The 14,248-nt window shown below is 41.7% G+C and overlaps 1 protein-coding gene across 9 annotated transcripts in view; it reads right to left on the bottom strand.

Annotated features, from left to right (window-relative positions):
• The window catches only part of PSME4 (proteasome activator subunit 4), a 134,637-nt gene that overhangs the window by 108,548 nt on the left and 11,841 nt on the right, over positions 1 to 14,248 (bottom strand). For 7 of the 9 annotated variants that reach the window (XM_032177001.2, XM_058428429.1, XM_058428428.1 and 4 more), the window contains exons 2-3: positions 2,876 to 3,016; positions 2,153 to 2,269 (exon numbers count right to left, since the gene is read on the bottom strand). In XM_032177001.2, the coding sequence (XP_032032892.1) occupies positions 2,153 to 2,269; positions 2,876 to 3,016 (258 nt within the window). The remainder of the gene's footprint in view (positions 1 to 2,152; positions 2,270 to 2,875; positions 3,017 to 14,248) is intronic. The other 2 variants (XM_058428434.1, XM_058428435.1) reach the window with 1 other exon arrangement.

Raw genomic sequence — 14,248 nt, 5'->3', positions numbered from 1 at the left:
GAACAGGGTATCACTGAAGAAACTGCCTTACCTCCTCCTTTCATTTACAAAATACTTTCAGAAGCAGCCAAAATTATCAGCAAGAAAAATCTCAGAAGGATAACTGATCTGAACACAGTTCAGAGGTCCCTGAGATCTATGAAATAGTGAAGCCTGTCTATGGCCATACCGCCCTGAACGTGCCCAATCTCATCTGAAATGGTGAAGCCAGTAAGAAATTCCCCGACCTCTTATTTAACGAAGTCTCAGTCAAACCAGCATAGGCCATGGTCCCTGTGGCAAAAATAACACCCAAAAGGAATATTTACAAAGCTTTTGTATTCAATTTTGAGTTTTCTTAACAAATACTGGGGCCGGGTGTAGTGGCTCATGCCTGTAATCTCAGTACTTTGGGAGGCCAAGACAGGAGGATCACTTGAGCCCAGGAGTTCAAGACCAGGCTGGGCAACACAGTGAGACCCTATCTCTACAAATAAAAAATTTTAAAAATTAGCCGGGCATGGTGGCACATGCCTGTGGTCCCAGCTTCTCAGGAGGCTGAGGCGGGAAGACTGCTTGAGCCCAGGAGGTCAAGGCTGTGGTGATGCAAGATCTTGCCACTGCACTCCAGCCTAGGAGGCAACAGAGCAACCCTGAAAAAGGAAGGAAGGAAGGAAGAAATGGAGAGAGGAAGGGAGCGAGGGAGGAAAACCTAACAAATATTGGTAAAAGCATACTTGCACAATGCACTATTCTATTTCATGATAAAATTTGCTATCTTTATGGTTGAAATGAGTTTGCTTGTTTTAACATATGAAACTTTCAAGAAATAAATGACTTCTAACCACCTTACTTGTCCAAAACTGTCCAAAAACCAATTAGGACCTAAGTTGTAGATCATGTTTTACCTCTTCCATTTACACCATTTCACATTTGCCATCTGCACTCATTTTCAAAAAATTCTATGGTAAGGGACAAAGACTGTTGACCTAAGTAAAGGCTGAGGGTTAATCATAGATTAAATGAATTTAACAAGACATAATGAAATAATGTAGACATGCCTAAGACTAAGAAAACCGCAGAAGTCTTTAAAGACTTAATTTATAAAAAAGGAAAAGGAAATTAATACAGGCAAAGAGAATGGTGCTCTTCAAGAAATGAGTACAAAGGCCGGGCATGGTGGCTCACGCCTGTAATCCCAGCACTTTGGGAGGCTGAGGCAGGGGGATCATGAGGTCAGGAGATAGAGACCATCTTGGCTAACATGGTGAAACACCGTCTCTACTAAAAACAGAAAAAAATTAGCCGAGCGTGGTGGTGGGCACCTGTAGTCCCAGCTACTCGGGAGGCTGAGGCAGGAGAATGGCGTGAACCTGGGAGGTGGAGCTTGCAGTGAGCCGAGATCATGCCACTGCACTCCAGCCTGGACAACAGAGCGAGACTCCATCTCAAAACAAAACAAACAAACAAAAACACTGAAGAGGCCAGGCGTGGTGGCTCATGCCTATAATCCCAGGACTTTGGGAGGCCAAGGCAGGCAGATCACCTGAGGTCAGGAGTTGGAGACCAGCCAGGCCAACACGGCAAAACCCCATCTCTACTAAAAATACAAACATTAGCTGGGTGTGGTGGTGCATGCCTGTAATCCCAGCTGCTCGGGAGGCTGAGGCACGAGAATCACTTGAACCCGGGAAGTGGAGGTTGCAGTGAGCTGAGATCGCACCACTGCACTCCAGCCTGAGCGACAGAGTGAGACACCGTCTCAGAAAAAAAAAAAAGAATGATAAGCCAAACATGCTAAAACTGAGAAAATTTAAAGCTAGACCACAACTGGACAGAAATGATACCTGTCAGTCTAGTATGAAATCACTATTAACCAAAAAAGGGCAGATGATATTGTATTATATAAACTCAGAAGAAAATATAAAACAAAAAATTAGGTCTCAAAGAGGCAAGATGTAGGTGCAAGAAGTCAATGATCTGCAAGAGAGATGCAGCCTCAGATAAGGTTAATAGAGGGCAATGAATTGTTTCAGGAGTCAAATTACACACAAATAGGCACATTAAAATATCTGCTTGTTTCTTTCAAACAACCCAATATTTTTCAATCATGATCACTCCCCTAAAAAACCCCAAGTATTCCCAAATAAGTGCTTTAAATGGAAACACTTACTTAGGAAACCAATTTAATCCTAGGTGCTCTGTCTTGGAATATAATATTCTTTCTACCATGTCATAAAGTGGTCTCCAGGGTAACTCCAAATCATCTCTTGAAAGAAGTTCCTTTTTCCTAAAAAGTAAAATAAAATAAATACCTATGTATGCATATGTGCACAGATGTGTGTATACCACACACACTACACAGGGACAGTTAAACATTGCTGCTCATCACAGTGGGTTTTGCTTTTCCCCATCCACGGCCACTCACTAGCAGAACATAGCATTAAGAAGAATAATGCACCCGATTCTTGCTGCTGCTCAGACCTCAAAGAGCACCAGATAAAAGAGGGCATTTAAATTTGTGTCACCATTATTGCAGATGAATTTCATGTTTTCCCACACTATGGAATATTTAATGTTTCCAGCATTGAGTTGGATGCTTCAGAGTAAGCAAAAGAATCTATGATCTTTGTCTTGTCTTCTCAAGGGACTTAACAATCTATAAAAGGGGAAGTTCAATGGGTGCTAGAGAAGAGACCACATCATGGAAGAGATGGAATTTTAACTAAAAGGTTAATTAACACATTTGATGAAAATTAAGAAAATGTTTTTTGCAATCATTTTCCAAATTGGCAATTTGAGACTTGGTCTTCTTACCAAAAGCACTTAGTCCTCATTCCCTAAAACCCTGAAGAAACAAACAAACCTTAACAGAAACCTCTGGAAATAGACTTACTTTAACAAGTTGATCAAAAGGCGGGCAAATCCCTGCATCATGCTGATTTCCAGTTTTGGAATTGATACCAGCTCATATAATAACTTAATAAAAAGAACATGATCTTCTTTGCTAAATTTTCTCCCATAAAGTCGAATGTATCTGCAAGAGAAAAAAAGATATACCCTTTAAAAATAGGTATGATGACACACCCATGTTCAACGCAGCATTATCCATAGAAGCCAAGATGTAGATGCAACCTGAATGGCCACAGAAGGATGAATGGATAAGGAAAATGTGGCATATACAACACAATGGATTACTGTCTTTTTTTTTTTTTTTTTAACATTTCATGGAAAACTTTTTATTGGTTTTCTGGATAGAAACAGGAATTTATTTGCCAGGAGAATGATCCCATCATACTTCAGCTAGAACCAGTGGATGAGGATGATTCAGTCTTAAAAAAGAAGGAAATCCAGTCATAAGCTACAGCATGGATGAACCTTAAGTGAAATAAGCCAGTCACAAAAGACAAATACTGTGTAGGTATCTAAAGTAATCAAACTCATAGAAACAGAAAGTAGAATACTTGCTGCTAGGGATTGGGAGGAGCGGGAAATGGAAAGCTGTTATTGGTATAGTTTCAGTCAAGTAAAATTTAAAAAGTTGTACAACAATGTATATATGTTAACAATACTGTATCGTACAGTTAAAAATTAAGATAAACTTCATATTTATTTTTAATGACAATTTTTTAAAATAGGTGTGGTAACAATTTCAAATGTCTTTGATGGTTAATTATTTTACATCTATTCTCACTATTATGCAGTAAAGAATTGTTCTGTACTTCAATCGAGAGATTACCAGGCCAGGCAAAGTAGCTCATGCCTGTAATCCCAGCACTTTGAGAGGCTAAAGCAGGAGGATCGCTTGAACCCAGGAGTTCAAGACCAGCCTGGGCAACATGGCAAAACCCTATCTCTACAACAAATACAAATTATTAGCCAGGCATGATGGCGTGCGCCTGTGGTCCCAGTTACTCGGGTCGGGGGCTGGGGTGGGAGGATCACCGGAGCCCAGGAAGTCAAGAGGGCAGTGAGCTGTGATGGCGCCACTACGCTCCATCTAGCCTAGGAGACAGAGTGAGATCTTGTCTTCAAAAAAAAAAAAACAAAAAAACAGATTGCCAAATAAGTATCTTATGGTAACTGAGTTATCATCAACATCTAATGACCAATTAAAACACTGCTCTCTTATTGTAAACAGGTTACATAACTTGTACTGTTTCTAACAGTTAACTTATAATTACAATACAATTAGGTTACTACCAAAAATAATTTAATATTTTATCCAAAATTACATTTTTAATTTCTAACTATAAACAATGTAATCAAAAGCATTAACTTTAAGCAAATTTAAGAAAAAGGTGTCCCAATGGCCAGGCGCGGTGGCTCACGCCTATAATCCCAGCACTTTGGGAGGCCGATGTGGGCGGATCACCTGAGGTCAGGAGTTTGAGACCAGCCTGACCAACATGGAGAAACCCCGTCTCTACTAAAAATACAAAATTAGCCGGGCATGGTGGCACATGCCTATAATCCCAGCTACTAGGGAGGCTGAGGCAGGAGAATCGCTTGAACCTGGGAGGCAGAGGTTGCGGTGAGCCAAGATCGCGCCATTGCACTCCAGACTGGGCAACAAGAGAGAAACTCTGTCTCAAAAAAGAAAAGAAAAGGAGAGGAGGGGAGAGGAGAGGAGAGAAGGGAAGAAAAGAAAAGGAAAAGGAAAAGAAAAGAAAAGAAAAAAGAAAAGAAAAGAAAAAGGTGTCCCAAAACCCAAGAACAACAAATCAGAGTATATTTAAGAATTCAGAAGTAACTGATCCAAATAAATTACTGTATACTTAAAATCATAAAACCCTTGGAGGAGGGTCATTTTATTAAATGCATAAATCAACGGGAAAAAGAGCATTAGTATTCCTCGTAAGATCTTTAACACTCCCCCAGTACCTGAGATCAAAATTAAACTTACATTTAACTTTTTTTCCCCCACAAGACAGAGTCTTGCTCTGTCACCCAGGCTGGAGTGTAGTGGCCCGATCTCGGCTAACTGCAACCTCTGCCTCCTGGATTCAAGCAATTCTCCTGCCTCAGCCTCCCAGTAGCTGGGATTACAGGCGCCCAACACCACACCCGGCTAATTTTTTATTTTTAGTAGAGATGGGGTTTCACCATGTTGGCCAGGCTGGTCTCAAACTCCTGACCTTGTGATCCCCTCGACTTGGCCTCTCAAAGTGCTGGGATTACAGGAGTGAGCCACTGCACCCAGCACTTACATTTAATTTCTAAAGTTAGGGAATCTAACTGCTTTTTTATCTTCCAGAAATTCTCCAAAATTCCTGGTTCACTAACTCATTTTTATTTTCTCAAGCTGGTCTGAATTTATTCAGCTCTTTTCTGTCATTTCAAGGTATAATCCCACGATCTCACATTAGTACTATGAGACCAGCAAATATAGAGGGAGGAGCAATGAGACCTGACATCTTGTTTTAGCTCTGCCAGTACAGGTTCAATACCTTTAATCTGAAAATCTGAAACCCTCCAAAATCCAAAACTTTTTGAGCAACATGACACTCAAAGGAAATGCTCATGGAGTTTTCCAGTTTCTAATTTTTGGATTTGAGATGCTCAGTCGGTAAGAACATGATGCAGATATTACAAAACCTAAAAAAATCCAAAATCCTAAACATTTCTGGTCCCAGAATTTCAAACAAGGGATACTCAACATAATTATTATGAAAGTTTCTTAAACACCCTAAAATGGTAACGCACATAGATTAGTGAAGACAAAAGATCCTACACCCAAAGATATTATTATTTTGGGCTGTTGAATAAGCATAATGATACAGCCTTCTGACGCCTCCCTCAATTTCACTCTAAATTTAGGAGCAAAAGCTAGAATCATTAAAATGTTATTTTAAATGAAAACAAACATCTCCCTAAAAACTGGAACACATTTTTAAGATAAAGACAGAAGACATCAAAGAAAAATTCCCTGCTTTCAGTGGCTGCTTCAGGCCTTTGTCAAGATTCCAGATGACAGCCAGGCATTGGTGGCTCACGCCTGTAATCCCAGCACTTCGGAAGGCCGAGGTGGGCAGATCATGTGAGGTTAGGAGTTCGAGACCAGCCTGGCCAATATGGTGAAACTCTGTCTCCACTACACGCCTGTAATCCCAGCACTTTGGGAGGCCGAGGTGGGCAGATCACGTGAGGTTAGGAGTTCGAGATTAGGCTGGCCAATATGGTAAAACTTTGTCTCTACTACACGCCTGTAATCCCAGCACTTTGGGAGGCCAAGGCAGACGGATCACAAGATCAAGAGATGGAGACAATCCTGGCCAACATGATGAAACCTACAAAAATTAGCTGGGCATAGTGGTGTGCGCCTGTAATCCCAGCTACTCGGGAGGCTGAGGCAGGAGAATTGCTCCAACCCGGGAGGCGGAGGTTGCAGCTGAGCCGAGATGGTGCTAGAGTACTCCAGCCTGGCCAACAGAGAGAGACTCAGCCTCGAACAAACAGACAAACAAACAAAAAGATTCCAGATGCCCCTGGAGTCATGCATTCATTCTCCCCTGTGGTTAGGATACTTCTGCAGAAAAACTGGAGAAACACTGTACTCTAAGCCAGCAGTCCCCAACCTTTTTGGTACCAGGGAGAATCTCATAAGGAGTACACAACCTAGATCCCTTGCACGGGCAATTCACAATAGGGTATGAGCTCCTATGAGAATCTAACACCACGGCTAATCTGACAGGAGGCAGACCTCAGGCAGTAATGCCCAATCGCCTGTCCACTGCTCACCTCCTGCTGTGCAGCCCGGTTCCTAACAGGCCACAGACCCATACCAGTCCCTGGGCTGGGGGTTGGGGGGCCCTTGCTCCAAGCCACTCAAGTAACTTAGCTACTGCCCATTGTTTTCATTGCAGTAGACAGACAACTGTATATTTAACATTAGTTAGGGACATAAAATTAACAAAGCTCAAATTTTAATACTATAAAAAGAGACCAACAGGGGGATTCCTGGAAAGCCTAGGGCTGCTGACAAATCTAAAGATTCTGGAGGGACTCCTCAGAAAGCTTCTATTTCCCCCAGTTGCTCGCCAACCAGCAACTGGTTCTTATCTCAGCATTTATCAAAATATGGTGCAAGAGATTTGTTTTAAAAGGGCACAGGCCGGGCGCGGTGGCTCACGCTTGTAATCCCAGCACTTTGGGAGGCCGAGGCGGGCGGATCACAAGGTCAGGAGATCGAGACCACGGTGAAACCCCGTCTCTACTAAAAATACAAAAAATTAGCCGGGCGTGGTGGCGGGCGCGGTGGCGGGCGCCTGTAGTCCCAGCTACTCGGAGAGGCTGAGGCAGGAGAATGGCGTGAACCCGGGAGGCGGAGCTTGCAGTGAGCCAAGATTGCGCCACTGCACTCCAGCCTGGGTGACAGAGCTAGACTCCGTCTCAAAAAAAAAAAAAAAAAACAAGGCACAAAAGTTCTAACCATAAAAAGAAAATTAATAAATTGGTCTTTATCATAAAGAACTTCTAGTCACAATAAGAGACACCATTAAAAGTAAAAAGCCCAGAAATACATATATTTGACAAAGAACTCATATCCAAATTACTAGTAAGAAAAAGACATAATCCAATTAAAAATGGGCAAAAAGGCAGGGCGTAGTACACCTGTAATCCCAGCACTTTGGGAGGCCAAGGCAGGAGGATCAATTGAGCTCAGGAGTTCAAGAACAACCTGAGCAACATGGTGAAACCCCATGTCTATTTAAAAAAAAAAAAAAGAAGAAGAAGAACAATGCAGGGTAACTTTTAAAACGCATTATTCTTGGGATCCAAAAATCCTAGGAATATTAAATCTCAGTAAAGCTGTCTTGTCTTTTTTTTAAGGTGAATGAAAAATAAATTCCTGGAGTGCTAGAGTGCAGACTACCAATCTTCATTTTTTAGACTACTCTGGTTTGACTTTCCTTTACACTTAAGTTCAAAAACCCTACTTTAGACTGTATCTACAGATGGTCCATTCCCTCTTTCCAGTTAATTTTCAGATTAGGTTTTAGGACTAATGATTACTATTAGGTGTCCCAAAATATCTGAAAATCCTGGTAAATAGCCACGATTGAACGTGATTGATATAGAATATTTCTTTCAACCATCCAGAATATATGGATAACAAGTCATTTTGTTCCATCCTCCCACAAGGGAAGAAAAAAAAAGAGTAAAAGATAATACAATAGCATTTCCAGCTGCTTCCTCCTCACAGCCCTGAAGTGTATTAATCAAATGATTTAATTTTTAATCATAAGAAAGACAGTGGGCTGGCCGGGCGCGGTGGCTCACGCCTGTAATCCCAGCACTTGGGAAGGCCGAGGCAGACAGATCATGAGGTCAGGAGTTCAAGATCAGCCTGACCAACATGGTGAAACCCCATCTCTACTAAAAACATAAAAATTAGCCAGGTGTGGCAGCATGCGCCTGCAAATCCAGCTACTCGGGAGTCTGAGGCAGGAGAATCGCTTGAACACGGGAGGCAGAGGTTGCAGTGAGCCAAGATCTCACTGCTGCACTCTAGCCTGGGCAACAGAGGGAGACTCCATCTCAAAAAAAAAAAAAAAAAAAAAAAAAAAGGAAAGAAAGACAGAAAGACAGGTGCCATGGCTCATGCCTGAAATCCCAGCATTTTGGAAGGCAGAAGTAGGAGAATCACTTGAATCTAGGAGTTCAAGACCAGCCTGGGAAACAGAGTGAGACCCCCATCTCTATTATACATATTTAAAAATGTAATAATAACAAATTAATAAAAATCCTTCATCTAGCAATACTATCTTGAGTAAATAATTCAGGCCAGGTGCAGTGACTCACACTTGTAGTCCCAGCACTTTGGGAGGCTGAGGCAGGCAGATCACTTGAGGTCAGGAGTTCAAGATCAGCCTGGCCAACATGGCAAAACCCCCGACTCTTCTAAAAAATACAAAAATTAGCTGGGTGTAGTGACAGGAGTCTGCAGTCTCAGCTACTCGGGAGGCTGAAGCAGAAGAATCAGTTGAATCCCGGAGGTGGAGGCTGCAGTGAGCCAAGATTGTGCCACTGCACTCCAGCCTGGGTAACAGAGAGACCTGCCTCAAAAAATAATAATAATAATAATAATTCAGAATATCAAAGTCAAAATGCCAAAATGGGCCAGACATTGTGGCTCACGCCTATAATCCTAGCACTCTGGGAAGTTGAGGAGGAAAGATCACTTGAGGACAGGAATTCAAGACTAGCCTGGGTAACACAGGGGGACCCCGTCTCTACAAAAAAATCTCCAGGTCTGATGGCACGTGCCTGTAGTCCCAGCTACTTGGGAGGCTGAAACACGAGGAGCATCTGAGTCTGGGAGGTTGAGGCTGCAGTGCGCCATGATCTTGCCACTGTATTTCAGCCTGGGTAACAGAGCAAGACCCTGACTCTCCAAAAATAAAAAACTTTTAAAAAGCCAAATGCACATATGTAATTTCCAAAATTTCCTGAAAAAAAAATCTGTAAGTCTAGTATGAGAATGGCTTGTTAAAGTGTGGCTTATTCCTTTAGACTAAGCTTGTCCAGCTGGTGGCCCAAGATTGTTTTGAATGTGGCCCAACACAAATTCATAACTTTCTTAAAACATTTAGGTTTTTTGCAATTTTTTTTTTTTTTTTTTTTTTTTTGAGACGGAGTCTCGCTCTGTCACCCAGGCTGGAGTGCAGTGGCGTGATCTCGGCTCACTACAAGCTCCGCCTCCTGGGTTCATGCCATTCTCCTGCCTCAGCCTCTCAGAGTAGCTGGGACTACAGGCGCCCGCCACCAGGCCCGGCTAATTTTTTGTATTTTTAGTAGAGACGGGGTTTCAGCGTGGTCTCGATCTCCTGACCTTGTGATCCGCCCGCCTCGGCCTCCCAAAGTGCCGGGATTATAAGCGTGAACCACCGCGCCCAGCCGGTTTTTTGCAATTTTTAAAAGCTCATCAGCTATCATTAGCGTTAGTGTATTTTATGCGTGGCCCAAGACAATTCTTCCAATGTGGCCCAGGGAGGCTAAAAGATTAGACACCCATACTTTAGACTATAATGCAGTCACTTAAAATTGTGTTTTCAAATAACCTTTAGTAGAATATGGAATGGAATATAATATTTATAAAGCAAGGCTCAAAATAAACATATATAACTAAATAAAAATACATAATCATTCAAGGAAAAAGAAATAAAACAGGCCCAGCATGGTGGTTCATGCCTGCAATCCAAGCACTTTCGGAGGCCACAGCAGGCAGATTGCTCTAGTCCAGGAGCTTGAGACCAGCCTGGGCAACATTGCGAGACCTCGTGCCTACAAAATACACAAAAATTAGCCAGGTGTGGTAGCACATGTCTGTAGTCCCAGCTACTCAGGAGGCTGAGGTGGGATGATTGGTGGGGCATGGGAAGCGAAGGCTGCAATGTGCCAAGATTGTGCCACTGCACTCCAACCTAGGCAACAGTGAGACCTTAGTCCCCAAAAAAACCAAAACAAAACAAAAAAAGAAAAAAGTAGATACCATAAAGTATTATCTCTGGGAGCCAGGTGCAGTGGCTCACGCCCATAATCCCAGCACTTTGAGAGACTGAGACAGGCAGATGGTTTGAGCCCAGGAGATTGCTTGAGCCCAGGAGCTTAGGACCAGCCTGGGCAACACAGCAAAACCACATCTCTACAAAAAATTTAAAAATTAAAAACAAAACAAAACACAACAAAACCTACCTCTGGGTGGTAAAACTGAGAAAATTTTGTGTTTTTTCAAAACACGTTTTCAGTTTTTTCACTTTCTAAAGTAAACAGGCTGGGCGTGGTGGCTCAGGCCTGTAATCCCAGCACTTTAGGAGGCCGAAGCAGGAGGATCACCTGAGGTCAGGAGTTTGAGACCAGCCTCACCAACACGGTGAAACCCCGTCTCTACTAAAAATACAAAAAATTAGCCAGGCATGGTGGCTTCTACCTATAATCCCAGCTACTCGGGGGGCTGAGGCAGGAGAATCACTTGAACCCGGGAGGCGGAGGTTGTAGCGAGCCGAGATCATGCCACTGCACTCCAGCCTGGGTGACAAGAGCAAAACTGTCTCAAAAAATAAAAATAATAATAATTTTAAAAAGTAAACAGGAATTATTATTCTATATATTTTTTGAGATGGAGTCTCTCTCTGTCGCCCAGGCTGGAGTGTAGTGGCGCAATCTCAGTTCACTGCAACGTCTGCCTCCCAGGTTTAAGAGATTCTCCTGCCTCAGTCTCCCAAGTAGCTGGGATTACAGGAGCCCACCACCATGCCTGGCTAATAGGAATTATTTTTATAATTAGAATTAACAATGAAAAAATATCAAACTTCTAACGTAAAATACAATATTTAAAATCAGATAATCAATATTTCTGCATTTGTGTATTATCTTAATTTAAATGTCCCTTATCAAAGACTACTTAAAGTCTTAAGAGTCAACTTGAATAGGTTTCTCACCAACCAAAAATGAAAAGCGTGTGAATCAAGGTAATTGCAACGGATATGTCTAAAACCATTGAGTTCATGAAAAATATCAAAACAAAACCAAACCTCACAGACCACATCTTTCAGCAATGCCATTTAAGTCATTAACTTAAAAACTGGTAAATGAAGGGGAACAATTAAGCTTTACCCTGCCACTCCTACAGGCACTCAGGATAAACAACATTTCATGAGGAAAAGTTCTTTAGAGCAATGGTCCCCAGCCTTTTTGGCACTTCATTTTAACACACAGAAAGGACCGGTTTTGTGGAAGACAATTTTTCCAAAGATGGTGGGGGTAGTTTTGGGATGATTTGAGGGTATTATATTTATTGTGTACTTTATTTCTATTATTATTAAATTGTAATACATAATGAAACAATTACATAACTCATCATAATGTAGAATCAGTGGGAGTCCTGAGCTTATTTTCCTGCAACTTAGATGGTCCCATTGGGGGGTGATGGGAGACAGTGACAGATCATCAGACGTAAGATTCTCACAAAGAGCACGCAACCTAGATCCCTCTCATGCGCAGTTCACAAGAGGGATTGTGCTCCTAAGACAATTTAATGCCAGCACTGATCTGAGAGGAGGCAGAGCTCAGGCAGTAATGTGAGCAATGGGGAGGGGCTGTAAATTCGGCTCAGTACGGTTACTAACAGGCCACAACAGATTACCAATCTGTGGCCTGGGAGATGGAAACCCCTGCTTTAGAGATTCCCACCAAATAAGCAGAGTGAAACGTTTAAGTATCACCATTTTGGAATCCCTAACGATGTAAAATGGCTACTAATATCACCGAAGAAGTAAGACATTATACATCTCCTGATGACAGCATATAATACCACCTATTGCACAGTCTTCAGAAAGCAAAACTTTATGTGCTGAATAACAGTAACAAAATATTGTGTGAGACAAGTATGAAAATTTTGAGCTTACAAAAACTATGTTCCCTTTTCAATCCCCTGTGGAACATATATAAAAACTTGTTGGCCGGGAGCAGTGGCTCACTTGAGGTCAGGAGTTTGAGACCAGCCTGACCAACGAGGAGAAATGCTGTCTCTACTAAAAATACAAAAATCAGCTGGGCGTGGTGGCACATGCCTGTACTCCCAGCTACTCAGGAGGCTGAGCCAGGAGAATTGCTTGAACTCAGGAGGCAGAGATTGCAGTGAGGCAAGATCACGCCACTGCACTCCAGCCTGGGCAACAGAGAGAGATTCCATCTAAAAAAAAAAAAAAAATTAGCCAGGCATAGTGGCATGCATCTGTAATCCCAGCTACTCGGGAGGCTGAGGTGGGAGAACTGCTTAAACCCAGGAGGCGGAGATTGCAGTGAGCTGAGATAGCACCACTGCACTCCAGGCTGGGCCACAGAGTGAGACTCCATCTCAAAAAAAAAAAAAAACAAAAAAAAGTCATAAACTAAGCCACAAAAAAAACCTCACTTAATTTTAACACACAGACATCATTCTGGCCAAACAATCTGATTACAATACAATGTAAATCAGAAAATACTAATGGGATTATAACCAAGAGAAACCAAATCCATTTGAAAACACACGAGTCTTAATTAAACAGTCAGTATCAGACTTTAAGGCATTCCTCCCCCAAGAGGCACTTCCTTTAAAGTCAGATTCAGGACAATAATGACTATTCTTACCATTATGATTCAGCATTATTCTGAATCTAGATCAAAAGAATAGGTAACAAAAATTAGGGTAATTATTTCAGGAAAGGTGGAACTAAAAGTATGGCGTCAATGCTATGATTATACCTAAAACATCTGAAACAAACAAAAAAACACTTTTAGACTAAACTTTAAAATCCACTGAATACATATTAAAAAAAAAAAAAGTCAGGAGCCTTCCTGTACAGCAACTAGATAAAAAGTAAAAGTGTTGAGGGAAGACTGTTCCATTCAAATTACCAACAAAAAGATTAACTGAAAATTTCTCAAAGAGAAATATACAGGAATTACATGTTAAAACTTTACTAAAATGTAAAATATTTAAAGAAATGGAGAGAAATAAGGACTTTTTAAAATGCCACTTAAGAGCTGGGCATGGTGGCTCACACCTATAATCCTACCACTTTGGGAGGCCAGGGCAGGTGGATTGCTTGAGTCCAGGAGTTTGAAGCCAGCCCGGGCAACATGGCAAAACCCTATCTCGACTAAAAATACAAAAATTATTTTGTATTTTTTACTGATTATTGTATTTTTTATTTATTAATTATTTTGTATGTACAGGTGGTGTGCATCTGTAGTCCCAGCTATTTGGGAGGCTGTGGCAGGAGAATCGCTGGAACCCAGGAGGCAGAGGCTGCAGTGAGCTGAGACCATGCCTAGGTGACAGAGCGAGACTCTGTCTCAAAAAAAAGAGGGGGAGAAAAAAGCTGCTTAATCCCTGACAGCTAGGGCTAAATGATAAATATTTTACAGCAAGGAAAACTACTATGACCCATGAAATCTCTGAATAACCCCCTGAATTAATTTCAGGCAGTAACTTCAACTCCTGCCCACCCAAAATAAACACTTCACCACAGCTGTATCAGTTCCAGTCTTTTCCTTCTCTTTCCAAGGTTTCACCATATAGAAACAACAAAAAAGAGAGGTAAAAGTAGCAGAGAAAACTAAGGGATCAGGAACAAATTACTGTGATTTTATTCCAAGACTAAGTCCTTCATCATTACCTATAATATTAAAAATGTAGATAAAGCTTCTCACTGCCAGAAACACTGAGTGAACAAATAAGAGGAAAGGTTTTTTCATAAACTCACCTCCCCTATTTTCAATT

This window comes from Hylobates moloch, unplaced genomic scaffold (assembly GCF_009828535.3).
Source record: "Hylobates moloch isolate HMO894 unplaced genomic scaffold, HMol_V3 SCAFFOLD_15, whole genome shotgun sequence".
NCBI lineage: Eukaryota > Metazoa > Chordata > Mammalia > Primates > Hylobatidae > Hylobates > Hylobates moloch.
Note: the sequence above shows the minus strand (reverse complement) of the source record. Positions and strands in the feature narration are given on the sequence as shown.